The sequence below is a fragment of the Brassica napus genome, chromosome A6 (genome assembly GCF_020379485.1).
Source record: "Brassica napus cultivar Da-Ae chromosome A6, Da-Ae, whole genome shotgun sequence".
Lineage (NCBI taxonomy): Eukaryota > Viridiplantae > Streptophyta > Magnoliopsida > Brassicales > Brassicaceae > Brassica > Brassica napus.
The window spans coordinates 5459118-5474171 of NC_063439.1; the positions used below are offsets into that span (position 1 = coordinate 5459118).

Below are 15054 nucleotides of genomic sequence, written 5' to 3' on the forward strand. Positions count from 1 at the left end.
TTTTCCATCTACAACACCAAAATTATATTTCATATTTATATTATTAAACTACATTTTTATTATTCAATATATATAATAACTAATTTTTTATATAATTATATTGCACAAAAATTATCACACTAAAATATTTGTTTTGAAAATAAATATTTACTATTTTATTAATAATAATGATAAAATAACTAATTTAAAAAATATTTTTATATATGTAATATATTAATTATATATATTTAGTTCTATTTTATATGTATTTATTTTGTTACTGAAGTTTATTTAACTAATATTTTGTTAATAAAATTTGTGAATAGAGTTTAGTGTTGTGAGTAATACTCAAATTTAAGCTTAAATTGCATGAAGGAAACATGGGGCAGTAATTTATTAAACTAAATTGTGTTCGAATATAATTATATAATAACTATTTTAAATATTACAAAATCCAAAAATATTTATTAATATTATTTTCAAATTATTTATCATTGTTTAAAGAATAAATTTATCATAATTTTAAAATAATTTATAAAATGCTTACAAAATGCAAGGCAAAGTTGCACTTTCAAGAGTTAAGTCGAGATCTGGATTAAAAATCTTAATAACTGGTAAAGAGAGGAAGCCGCAGACAAAAACATTGAATGTTGTCTACATACAAGTTTTTCAGAATATTCTGTAGTCACGGTACGTAATTTTAATCTACTTTTTTTTTCAAATACAAATTTTAAAATATATAAACTGTTACAATTGTTTATTTTTTGTATTTGTTAGATGGGTTGTGATGAGTTAGGAGACCGATGACGGTATGTCAATTTAATACTATTTCATGTTCAATAAAATTTAGAAATTTATAAATCTATCAAATAATGTTAACCCGTCAAATTGCTTACAAAATTTATTTAATTTTTTGCAAGTTTCTAATTGAATTTGCTTTCTTTACCGAGAAATGTACATCATAATTTATATTATTTATAGGTAATATTTTGATTTTTATTATATTTTTTAAATATGTCTACATAAATGTTTGTTTATTATTTATGGAAAAAAATATTATTCACCTAAAATAAAGAATTACGACACATGTACAATACAATTCTAATTAATGATAATTTAAAATCTGTTACTTCTAAAACTATACACTCTTTATTCCATATTTGAATGAAAGTATTTTCGTAAACACACAAAATATTTTGTGACGTTGCAATTATACATACACACAATATCTGCCTCTTCATACTGACGTTACTGTGTTCCCTCTCGTGAGATGCAAGCCGAGAGGGAACACGTGGTGCAGGCCGGTCATGTACTTATACCTGCACAGAATGCGGACGTGTCACCTAGTGATAATTACACGATAACTTAAGGAATCCGCTCATCCAATGAAAAACTGAGAAAAAAAAAATCATAAAATCTAGCCAATACTATGGATGACGTCATGGGCACACGTAAGTGCATGTGCATCACCAATTCGTAAAACCATTTTCATATAAAAATTACACTACTAAATTTTTTTATTTTTCCAACTACAACACCAAAATTATATTTCATATTTATATTATTAAACTACATTTTTATTATTCAATATATATAATAACTATTTTTTTATATAATTATATTGCACAAAACTTATCACACTAAAATATTTGTTTTTAAAATAAATATTTACTATTTTATTAATAATAATGATAAAATAATTAATTTAAAAAATATTTTTATATATGTAATATATTAATTATATATATTTAGTTCTATTTTATATGTATTTATTTTGTTATTGAAGTTTATTTAACTAATATTTTGTTAATAAAATTTGTGAATAGAGTTTAGTGTTGTGAGTAATACTCAAATTTAAGCTTAAATTGCATGAAGGAAACATGGGGCAGTAATTTATTAAACTAAATTGTGTTCGAGTATAATTATATAATAACTATTTTAAATATTACAAAATCCAAAAATATTTATTAATATTATTTTCAAATTATTTATCATTGTTTAAAGAATAAATTTATCATAATTTTAAATTAATTTATAAAATTCTTACAAAATGCAAGGCAAAGTTGCACTTTCAAGAGTTAAGTTGAGATCTGGATTAAAAATCCTAATAACTAGTAAAGATGGGAAGCCGCAGACAAAAACATTGAATGTTGTCTACATACAAGTTTTTCAGAATATTTCGTAGTCACGGTACGTAATTTTAATCTACTTTTTTTCAAATACAAATTTTAAAATATATAAACTGTTACAATTGTTTATTTTTTGTATTTGTTAGATGGGTTGTGATGAGTTAGGAGACCGATGACGGTATGTCAATTTAATATTATTTCATGTTCAATAAAATTTAGAAATTTATAAATCTATCAAATAATGTTAACCCGTCAAATTGCTTACAAAATTTATTTAATTTTTTGCAGGGTTCTAATTGAATTTGCTTTCTTTATCGAGAAATGTACATCATAATTTATATTATTTATGGATAATATTTTGATTTTTATTATATTTTCTTTTAATATGTCTACATAAATGTTTGTTTATTATTTATGGAAAAATAATATTATTCACCTAAAATAAAGAATTACGACACATATACAATACAATTCTAATTAATGATAATATAAAATCTGTTACTTCTAAAACTATACACTCTTTATTCCATTTTTTGAATGAAAGTATTTTCGTAAACACACAAAATATTTTGTGACGTTGCAATTATACATACACACAATATCTGCCTCTTTATACTGACGTTACTGTGTTCCCTCTCGTGAGGTGCAGACCGAGAGGGAACACATGGTGCGGGCCGGTCATGTTCTTATGCCTGCACAGAGTGCGGATCGGTTACCTAGTGATAATTACACGATAACTTAAGGAATCCGCTCATCCAATGAAAGACTGAGAAAAAAATCATAAAATCTAGCCAATACTATGGATGACGTCATGGGCACACGTAAGTGCATGTGCATCACCAATTCGTAAAACCATTTTCATATAAAAATTACACTACTACATTTTTTTTATTTTTCCAAGTACAACACCAAAATTATATTTCATATTTATATTATTAAACTACATTTTTATTATTCAATATATATAATAACTATTTTTTTATATAATTATATTGCACAAAACTTATCACACTAAAATATTTGTTTTTAAAATAAATATTTACTATTTTATTAATAATAATGATAAAATAATTAATTAAAAAATATTTTTATATATGTAATATATTAATTATATATATATTTAGTTCTATTTTATATGTATTTATTTTGTTACTGAAGTTTATTTAACTAATATTTTGTTAATAAAATTTGTGAATATAGTTTAGTGTTGTGAGTAATACTCAAATTTAAGCTTAATGCGTGTAATTTTATACTAAAATCGTGTAGGTTTTAGAGTTAGGTTGTTGAAGATATCTTAGTGCAAAAGTTACACTAAAACAAGTTATGAAAAAAAAGTTACACTAAAATGATGTTTTACTGTTGGAAATAACCTAAAACACCTATTTGTTATTGTGTTTTTTTTTATTAAAATAAGAAGAAGAAAAAACAAATTGTCCCCAATCAAATTTGTTTTTATTATTTTTAATATTATAGCTCTAGCTGAAATTTTGTTTGGACCCCCCTTTGGACGACGTGGTGGTCGGATCTACAGAGCTGAAGGATTGGTCAACAAAATGTTGAATATTCACTTGCTTGTTTTCTTGCTTTTCTTCTTGTCAATATTCTCAGGGGGCCATTGGTTTCAGTATATATATATATGGATAATAATAATTATAATTGTGACATTGTGAATATAGTAGGTCCTACAACAAAATTTTGAATATTTAAGGTATATATATAGAGAGATATATTTAATGATGTGGGACATTGTGAATATACTTTAAACTTCACAGCTGTCGATGAATATAACTCGAGGTCCTACTATCAGTGTTGATTTTAGACAACCATTTTGTGGCATTTGTTTTTTTTTTTTTTTTTTTTTTGACATCAAAAGGTTATTTTATTACTCAAGTTAGAGGTGCTCTGAGAATCTAGACCGGAATTGAACAACCAACAAGAACTAAATTTCTATGAAAACCTCGAGCGGTCTTTGCTAATGCGTCTGCTGTCTTGTTCCGCGTCCTTGGTACATGAAATATCTTGAAGTTTGGAAATCGTCCTTGATTAGCTGCTACCTCTGATAACTCCGTGGAGAAACTTGGTCATGCTCTTGGGTCCTTGATCATCGAGATTATGTCCTTACAGTCTGTTCCGAAGTTCTGGCATGATGTATGTTGGCTCATATTCTCCATTGTCCATATTAGTGCATTTTGTGGCATTTGTTATTCGCTTCACTACTATGAATGATATTTGTTCGCCTGGCTGTATCATTAATTGCTTAGTTAACTTTTTTGTATGAACACACCCATGCTTAGATAACTAATATTTAATAGGAAATTTTATCGTATGACTACCAAAAAAATTATAATTCATCTTCTAATCAATTACTTTAAATTTCATCGATATATGATGTATTATATGTATAATGTAGTTTTACCCTTCCACTCGACCGATGCAACCTGCAAAAGAGAATAAATATAAGTTAGTTAGTATTTACTGAACAAAGTAAATGTGGCTCTTCTTTTGCCACAAACAATTAATCCAAGTAAATTTGTGTATGATAAAATTAAGAAAACTTAATAGTTTCTTTCTCACTTTTGAGTTTTGTGCGACATTGAAAACACATCGACGATTAGAGGAGCAGACTGGTTGTGACGTCTCTGTCAGAAAAAGATTCACCAATTCAAAAATCGACAATCGCAACGACGGCATAGTGGCTCAGTGAATAAATCTTCCTGATTCCATATTTTCCAGTGAGTGAAGACGGTATGTGAAATCATGTAAGTCTCGATTTGGAATTCAGTAGTTTTACTACCCCATCGAAATCGAATCAGAAATAACAAATCTCACATGTAACGGAAAATAACTTCACTTTAAGATATCTTAAATCTTTTAGTCTGGGTTATTCGAAACACAAACAACTTGAAAATATAAGAGACTGCTTTAGATTAAATCTGCACCATATGTCATTGCAAAAGTAAACTAACCACAAGTTTGTGGCTTTTTGTTTGTATGAAAGGTTTGTTTCTATTCCAGTGTTTAAGGCAGTCTATATGAATGAGCATCAACATGTAATAGATTTGTAAATGTGCATCAACGTAATTGTAAATGTGCATCAACGTAAATGTGTGTGGATATATTTGTAAATGGAATATACTATATATATAGTAACATAAATAGTACAGATTTATGTCTGCATAGTATAGACACTGTTTTTTTTATTTTTTTTATTTCATGGAATATGTCGTGTGTTGTATAGATTCATCTTTCAAATGGTATTTCTTCCACCGATCAGCCTTTGTAAGCGAATTCAAGTTAATGTTCGTCGGTGACAGAAAGGGGAAATTTCTGGAATTCCGGATAGTATTTGATCATATGTAAAATAGACTTAACTCATGTAAACATAACAGATTTTTGGAGTCTTGTATAGGAAAGATCACACATGTGATGGTGCAATGTGTATATTCTCATACAAGTGTAAACTTTATTAGCATTTAGTTAACTCAATTTTTGTATTTAGTTAACCACATTCATACAAATGTAAATTTCACACAAATTTATATTATTATTACCACATTCTGAATATACGTCCTAGCCTCACCAATTCTCCTGATTCCACTGTATGGACACAAACAAAAAATGGCATCTACTCAGCAAGGTCTGGATATCATACTACACAGCTCTCTAAGATTCAATCGACCAATACACTCTTGGATAGAGAGTCATGGAATTGGCAGAAGAACATTTGGTCCCCGCCGCTACTTCCAAAACTTAAGATATTTCTTTGGAAATGTGCAAGAAATTGCTTACCAACAGGTGACAATCTTCTTCGCAGGAACATCAATAGAAATACAGGCTGCTCGCGGTGTGGAGATCTAGAAACCCTTGTCCACTTGCTATTCCTCTGTCCATTTGCAGTCAGTGTTTGGAACTGTACGCCTTGGATGTCAAACTTCGATTCCTCGCAGAGTGTCTCTTTCAGAGATGAGCTTCAATCCTCCTCACGCCGAATCAATCTACCACCAGTAGGTATCACTTCTAACATATTTCCCTGGATTTGCTGGGGTCTCTGGCTGAGTAGAAACCAACTGGTCTTCGAATCCAAAAACCTGACACAACAGCAAGTAATCAACAGAGCGATAGTGTCATGTAAGGAGTGGGAAAGTGCTCAATTGACCTTACCTAAGCCAATAATCACGAAACCACCACCCCGCATGCCTCCAGCTCTGACATCTGATACGGTCATGTGTCACACGGATGCAGCTTGGAATAAAGATCACGAAGTCGCGGGACTCGCCTGGATTTGCTCCTCCTCTGATTCAATCGAGATGTCCCGAGGCTCCTCCATTCAACGCGCGGTCTCTTCTCCTATCGTGGCGGAGGCGCTGGCGATAAGAGAAGCACTCCTACATGCATCAGCTCTCTCCTACAAACGAATCTGGCTCTGATCAGACTCACAAGGGCTTATCACAGCCATCAATTCGCATCTTCGACCGATAGGGCTCTACGGTATTCTATCGGAAGTCGATTCGATCGTTTCTTCCAATTTCACTTATGTTTCCTTTTCCTTTGTTTCAAGAACCCTCAATGGGCCTGCAGACTCTCTGGCCAAGGCCTGTCTTTGTATGAACCCCTCCGGATTGGGCCTTTAAACCCATTCCGGGCTTTTAAGTGAATCGAATTTATGTTGCTCAAAAAAAAAAATTACAATGAATGCTCTATATTGTATAGTTTAATATTACATAATATAGTTTAATATTACATAATATTATGTACTATTTTCAAATATTGATATTTGAGTTTAAGGTTTATATTTGGATTTAGGATCTAGTGATTAGAGTTTAAGGTTTAGCATTTGGAAGGTGGGAGTTGACGTTGAGTCAGCATTAACTTCTTTCATGCAATTATAGATATTTCATAATTTCACTAATATGTACTATGCTACTTGTTTTGTTCAATTATATTTGGGTTTATGTTTTATATTTGGATTTAGGGTTTCTGTTTGGATTTAGGGTTTATTGATTACAGTTTAGGGTTTTGTAATTAGGGTGTAGTATTTAAGGGTTGAGGGTGGGGGTTAGGATATGGTTTATTATTTAGATGTTGGGAATGTGCTGGCGTCCTATTCTATTTTTGTAATATGGAATAGAATACTTCGTAATGGGTGGGATTAGTATCCTATACTACTTCTCCGATATGAAATACTATCTTTATTAAAAATCTGTTTTGATTCACTCATTTTACATTATTTAATTATTTTTTGCATTCACTGTTTTTACTAGATGATTGTTATGGAAATGGACTTACATTGTGTAATAAATGAAATACTCCATTTATTAAAACAATGTTATATTTTCATCTACTTGTTTTACAACACATACATATGTGGTAACTAAATGTGTGACGTAGATGAGTTTACGTGCTTTCATTGTCACTAATGCTCGTTAACTCTTGTCTATTTCTCTCTTCACTGATGTCAAAATTTTTCTTCTCATTCATCGGGTATCTGCAAATGAAGAGGGTATAACCGATTCAATAGTGGGATAAATGTTAGTTTGATAATTATGTCAAAATTAATGATATTTTCTTAATTTTCATTCACAATATGGTTATTCAGAAAATTAAACCTATTTAATAATGTGCTTTTTTGTGTAATATCCATATATATGAAGTATAAATTAGGTAAGTAGCATTAATTTTGACATAATATAATGTCAGGGATTTACGTCATTTCCCAGCCGGTTTTACCGTTTTTTTAATAAGTTTTCAGTCAACGTGTATAATAGGAAAGAAGGAAGAGTCATCCACATCACATGTTTATTGACCACATACATACGCACTGAGTGTTATATTCCATAAATAAAAAACCTTAAATCTCGATCACTAGACCCAAACTCAAATATAAACTATTTATATATATATAATATTTTTACAACAAAAAAAAATCTGAAAATAGGATATAATATTTTTTAATATTATACTATACTATATAAATAGATAGGAAAGAAGGAGAAGCCATACACGTCACACGTTTTATTGACCACACACCTATGTATTAAGTGATTTATTTCATATGGCCAAATTAGCATAAGATTATAATCCACCCACAATCCCTAATACTACTGAACCCTAAATCCCAATCACTAAACTCAGACCCAAATATAAACAATAATATATATATTTATAATATTTACACAACTGGAAAAAAATATTAAAAGAGATAAATGAATGATGAGAATAAAACAAAATAATAAACTTACGTAAATATTAATTGCATAGATAAGAATAAAGAAGAAAGGATAAGAGGTTAACCGATTGTGTTCAAGAATAGTTTGATATATATTTTATAAAATAAGTTGAATATCTTAGTAAAACTTTTTTTAGTTAGTTACCTAATGATAAATTTTTTTTGGTGGTCATACAGCCAATTTCCCTTTAATAATCACACCTTTTGTTTTGCTGTTGTTTTAGAAACCAGGCTATTTGACCTACTTGACCAAATGATACTATCGTTTTAAAATAACAAAATTCTCTTCGTAGTAAATAATTTCTACTCTTGTATTTCTTGTTCTTAACTTGAAAAAAAAAATTCACGTACTTTACGCTTAACAAACCCATGCAAGCGTAATTACGATATACTATAAAATAATGAAATATAATTCCACAATTAATTATTTGCATGTAACCATTTTCATCAACTACTTATCGAAATGAATAATACACCCGTATGCTCGAATTAGTCTGGATATTTTCACAAACCAGGAATACCCAAAAAAAATATACATCAACCAAATCAATTTGGCCTAGTGGTAAAGAAATTTCATCTTGAGCTTCTGTCATGGGTTTGAATATATTCACTACCTACCCGTGTCCTTAACAATGGAGTTTTGTATGTCCGGATGCAATGCCTATTGAGATTGATCTATAAGACCTTAGGGATCTTACGGTTATAAATATAATAATAATATTAATACATCCAACATGTCAACTCGAGTATAATAACATACGACACTGATTAACGGATTTATTAAATCGAACATGTCAAAATATTTTCAGCTACTCTTTTACAACATATAGATCAACGTGGTTTGTATACATTTCATTTTTCAGAAGAGGAGATACCGAACATTTTGTTTTACTATACTCTCCCGCGAGATGATAATGAGCAATGGATTAGTTAAAAATAAAAATGTCTTGACTTTTAGTTATTTTTTCCAATTACGACATTTTGATCAATGTGGCTTATAACCAAACTACGATGATAGAATCTATTGTAAGAACTACTAAAACAAAATGTTCGTTTGGCTTCCTATAAACTTAATTGTATTAAATCATAGTGAGTAGTGAAAATAAATGTCGCAAACTGTGGCATCTTGAAAAATATATACTTTGACCGTTATCGTTTATGCTTGAGTGTGATGAAGTGTAAATGAGAGAAAAAAATTTCTCATCAATAGTTGGATAAATAGTGAAGTAATATACTAAAAGTATAGTCGATACTTTGATTTCTAATTAGTTTTAAGTCAACTGCAAGTCCATGATTAACATAAATTTAGAAAAATTTAGGTGTATATATACATCCTTACTCTTCTCATCAGTTCTCATCAGAGAAACATAGAATAACAAAAAAAAAATCTAAGAGAGAATCGAAAAAAGAGTCGAAATGAAGTTCGGGAAGGAGTTTTCGTCTCAGATGGTGTCAGAGTGGCAACAAGCTTACATGGACTACGATTATCTGAAAAAATGTCTTAAACACAAGGATCACCACGGCGGAGGATTAAACCGGAAAAAGACTCTGGACAGCCTATTTAGCTGTTTACAACTCTTTACTCCGCGAAGACAAAGACTCGGTAATTCTCAAGACGTCGAGGGAGGGGTGCAATTGAAGACGAAAACTACGACGACGACTGGGCCGATTCAGGTGGAGACCACCGCGGATGGCCAGGTCCAGACGAAGTTTCTGATGGAGGAGGAAGTAGGAGAGTACGAGAGAGAGTTTTTCGGACGACTAGATAAGGAATTCAATAAAGTCATAAAGTTTTACGAAGAGAAAGTTGAGAAAGTGTTGAAAGAAGAAGAAGGGCTTAAAGGAGAGCTGGAAGCTTTGATCACGGCCGGTTCTAAGCATAACGATATAAAATATTCGCGTTGGAAAAGAGTAGCTAATATGTATGATCTCTATAATGATTATATAAACTATATATTGATAATTTATTAGTAATTGTTTTAAACTCTATATATTTCAGAGCTTCTCGTGCTAAAGTTGAGAATCCAGAAAGGTGCGGACGGGAAGAAAGGGATGAAGAGATCAGTCCACTGGTGGCGGCTATCTCTCCTTCTAGTCCCGTCGGAGCTAAATCCGGTAAGCAACAATAGACATGGTGCACAAAAAAAAAAGCAACAATAGACACATAGCTACTTTTCCACCACTCACTGACTTTCGACAAGTAAACAACAAGAATTTAAAATTGTTCCCCCATTTTTATGTTCCGTTTTGACATTTCCAAATTCGGATGTTTAGTTTCGTGGTTTCCGGCTACGAAACCAGTTTAAAAAACTGGTTCAAAATCCCCCCCCCCCACGGGTTAAAAAAACTCTCCTATAAAAATTAGTTCAATTGTCTCTGTGATTTTCATAAATATAACCTATTCTGTAAGTTTGTATTAATGAATTTGTTTTTGTTCGGGATGTTATATTTATGTACTAGATCTGTCTTCAACGTTTGCGAATGGTAGCAATTTTTAGCTTTTTACAACAATTATAAAAACACCAAAAATAGCATTATACCGCTCCAAACTTTCAAAACTCAGTTTCAGTTTTGCGGTTGCAACGGAATGTTAAAAATATATATATTTTTAAAAAAACTATATAAATATAAAAATTAAAGTTTTTAACTAAACTTTTAAATTGAGATAAAAATTTATATTATAAGAATATTTACTACAAATCGTATTGTGACGTAACTAAACAAAATCAACATTCAAATTTGTAGTGATAGAGGAAGGAGAGTCGAGCAGAGTTGGTCAATCAGAAGATGGAGCCATAGAATCGGCCGATGCAATGGATACGAGCATGATGAGCATCAACACCAGAGGAAATATTAAGGAATCGAAGAAGAGCGAGTTAAGTTTAAACAAAACAAAACTGAGGGAAAAGGAGAAGAAACTGGAACACGCTTACGTCACGTTATATCGGAAGCTTCTGGATATCCAAAACTACAGGTGCGCATAAGTTTCGTAGTAGGATTGCGACTTTTTGAATCTTATTATTTGTCTGTGATTGATGTTTCTTAAATTATGCATATACAGCTTTTCGAATGCAAAGGCGTTCTCGAAGATATTGAAGAAGTATGAGAAGGTAAGGTTTGATACTTTGAGTCGGAGTTATACACAGTCCTGGTTATATATTTATTATATGAGTCATATGATTGAAACTGTGTTCGACTAAATGTATGTTTTATAGATAACTTTGAGGGATGCAAGGAAGCCTTACATGGAAGTGGTTGATAGTTCATACCTCGGAAGCTCTGATGAAGTAAGAGTTTTTATGAGTTTTTGAACCAATTGGCAAAAGTATCATCGTCGAGTCCTCTGTTTTTTTTTTTTTCTTTTTTTGATCTTCTCTGGATCCTCTGTTATGACGACAGGTCGTGCGACTCACAAAGCGTGTTGAAGAGGACTTCATAAAACATTTTGCAGAAGATAATCGAACCAAAGGAATGAACATTCTACGGCCTAAAATGACACGAGAGAGGCACAGACTTACATTCTCCACAGGTAAAAATCAGAAACTTGCATCAATTGGTTTTTGAAGTTCAAACTTATTATTGTGAGGAGGATATTGGTTTCAGGTTTCTCGGCTGGATGCGTTTTCTCTCTTATAGTGGCTCTTGTCTCGATCATCCGCACCCGAAATATATTGCAGAACGATGGCCAGGATGTATACATGAATACTATGTTCCCACTTTATAGGTAAGAAGCTTAGTGAACTTGTCATTTCTTCTTTAAATATTTATATATCGATTTTGCTTATAGTTGTTGATATCTTCTCTGCTGTTTTCTTGCAGCTGGTTCGGTTTTGTAATGCTGCATATCATCGTGTATGCTGCGAATATATACTACTGGAGGCGATACAGAATAAACTATTCCAAAATATTGGATTTCAAGCAAGGAACTGAACTTGGACACAGACAAGTCCTGCTTGTGGCTTTCAGCATTGGCGTCTTTGCATTGCTTTGTGTTCTTGCAAATCTTGACATGGAGGTAGATCCTGAAACGAAAGACTATCAAGCATTCACCGAACTTCTTCCTCTTTTCCTACTTATTGTGAGTTCCAAAATCCGGGAGTTGTTTTGTAATAAGAAAATCAGCCATTAAAACACTGGCAGCATAACAAACTCCGTTTTGTTTTGTTTTCCACTTTTGCAGGGTATATTTGGGGTTCTATTTCTGCCATTCAAATTCTTTTATCACTCGAAACGCCAATTCTACCTTACATGTTTGTTTCATTGCATCGCCGCTCCTTTTTATAAGGTAAACCAGAGATCGAATAAGCTTGTTGACCAGAGAGAATTAATCTTGTAAAATTATAGTAGGTCTTGAACCGTCCATTTTGTTTTTTTTGTTTTTAATTTCTCATGCAGGTATCATTTGCTGATAGCTTCTTGGGCGATCAATTCACTAGCCAGGTTCAAGCTCTTCGAAGCTTCGAGTTCTACATATGTTACTATGGTTGGGGTGACTTCAAACACAGAGAGAACAGTTGTACCAAGTCTCATGCGTACAACAGTTTCTTCTTCATAGTTGCTGTCATCCCTTTCGTCTCTCGCCTCCTTCAGGTACATAGCTTATTTTCTCCAAACGAAAAACTTTACTTCTCTAGCCTTCATTTAATAACTAAATTTGTATTCAATGCAGTGCCTGCGACGGTTGTTTGATGATAAAGACCCGGATCACAGGTGGAACGGACTCAAGTACTTCTTGACAATAGTGGCGGTTTGCTTCAGAACTGCTTACAGTATCCAGCCAGCTCAAATCGCTTGGAGAGTTTTAGCTATTATCTTCTCAGTCGTAGCTGCAATATTCGGTACTTACTGGGACTTTGTCCATGACTGGGGTCTTCTAAACCAGAAATCCGAAAACCGCTGGCTTCGGGATAACCTCCTCATTCCTCAAAAGGAAGTATACTTTATTGCTATGGTGAGTCTCAAAACAACAACAACAAAACAACAACTCCATAAAAACATGTTTTACAACAACTGATGTTTAGAGCATGTAACAGATTTTGAATGTCCTGCTGAGATTTGCATGGATCCAAACGGTTCTGGATTTCAATCTCCCCTTCAGGCATAGCACACAGACAATGGTTGCTGTTGTAGCTAGTCTTGAGATAATTCGTCGTGGTATATGGAATTTCTTCAGGTGAAAAAACACCTTCAAAACTCATATCAATGATTCCACAATCTGTTTTGTTCCGTTAATATTCAGTTAACAACTCTCTTTTTTTTTTCTGTTCTTGGTCTGGTTCGTGGAAAACAGATTAGAAAAGGAGCATTTGAAGAATGTCAAACAAGAATCGAGCCACGGTGGAGATAAAGGCACTTAGTAGTTTAAGAAGACTGTGAATGTATTCTTTGGATACCAAAGTTCAATCAAACAGTTTACACATTCTTATCTTTTCTATTCCCGTATGTTTTGAGAGCTATAATAAAATTTCATTTTAAACACTTATATTTGATCAATGTGGTTTATATACAAAGATACGATGGTAAATGGAATATTGTTTAAATTACTATTTGGAAAATGTTTTGATGCATTCGTTTTATCATGCTTGCAAGGGTAATCTTTCATTTATTACCGGAATCAATCCAATATTTCTCTATATAAATTGAATCAATTTGAAATCTTATTGAGATATTTGCATTGCATAGCAAAATATCAAGCTGTTAACAATGTGAATTACCTACGGTAGAATTATTTTAGGTAATGTATATGGAACTGTACATTAGGTTAACTTAAATAGTTATTCTTTGTGTGTAAATCACGTAAAAGACAAATTTTTGGGAACATATGCACATTAGGAAAATAGTGTAAACAATAATCAAGATTCATTTCAAATTTTTGTAATTGAAACATGGGTTACACACCAAAATTTCCTCTATACCAACCATAAGCCGCCCACAATTTCGCCTTCCCTAAAATAACTACTAATCATTACAGTTTTCTTTTTGGTGTAAAGTGTAAAATAATCATGAAAATTAATATTCTAAATTTTGTATTTGAAATGTGTGTGTTACAATTTAGTATTTTCCCACATAATTTCATATGATTATATTTGAAATCTTATCAATAAACTTTCAAAATATATTGCCATTTTTGAACAATGTTTAAGAACAACTTAAATGATGAAAAAGTAACATCATATAAATTAAGATTCATTTAGAATCGTGTATTGAGCTGTCTTTATGAATTGAAATTGTGATTTTAGCGTGTTAGTGTTCTTGCGCTAAGCAGAAAACAATCTTATGAATATGATTGTAAAACACATCGACATTCTTAGAACAACTAATGAAGAAAAAGTGATAGCATACAATTCAATTTATTCTAAAAGTGATAGCACAATTCAATTTATTGTAGAATTGTGTATTGAGAGTTTGAGATGTCCTTATGAATTGAATTAGTATAATTTGTTTGTGTTCTTAAGTGTCTATGCATACGAACTAACAACAATTTTCAGCAAGCACGACAAACCAATTTTTCTGTGCATAGGACTCATTCCCGGGGAAGGGGAACGATGTGGGACTTCGTACGAACACAATACAGTACAATTAATTACAACCAGATAATAATCCTCGTCCTGCGTGGACTGAATTTTTTTAAAAATATATTGCATTTAAATATTATAAACAATACACATTTTGTTATCAATAACTTTTTTATACATTTCATTAAGGATGAACATTCAGGTA

General features: G+C 31.5%; 2 protein-coding genes across 2 annotated transcripts; both read left to right on the top strand.

The window, feature by feature from the left end:
* The first annotated feature begins 5726 nt into the window (after nucleotides 1-5726).
* Nucleotides 5727-6535, top strand: LOC125575840. The gene is made up of 2 exons (XM_048734966.1): nucleotides 5727-5745; nucleotides 5904-6535. Exons 1-2 carry the CDS (start codon nucleotides 5727-5729, stop codon nucleotides 6533-6535), a joined length of 651 nt encoding a protein of 216 aa, XP_048590923.1.
* A 3135-nt stretch (nucleotides 6536-9670) lies between these two features.
* On the top strand, nucleotides 9671-13812 carry LOC106346535 (phosphate transporter PHO1 homolog 3-like). Its single transcript, XM_013785900.3, has 13 exons — nucleotides 9671-10256; nucleotides 10334-10449; nucleotides 11080-11308; nucleotides 11396-11444; nucleotides 11550-11621; nucleotides 11734-11863; nucleotides 11938-12058; nucleotides 12154-12412; nucleotides 12515-12619; nucleotides 12730-12924; nucleotides 13004-13285; nucleotides 13368-13507; nucleotides 13625-13812. The coding sequence occupies exons 1-13, from the start codon at nucleotides 9751-9753 to the stop codon at nucleotides 13689-13691; spliced, it is 2271 nt and encodes a 756-aa protein (XP_013641354.2). The 5' UTR covers nucleotides 9671-9750; the 3' UTR covers nucleotides 13692-13812.
* The last annotated feature ends 1242 nt before the right edge of the window (nucleotides 13813-15054 follow it).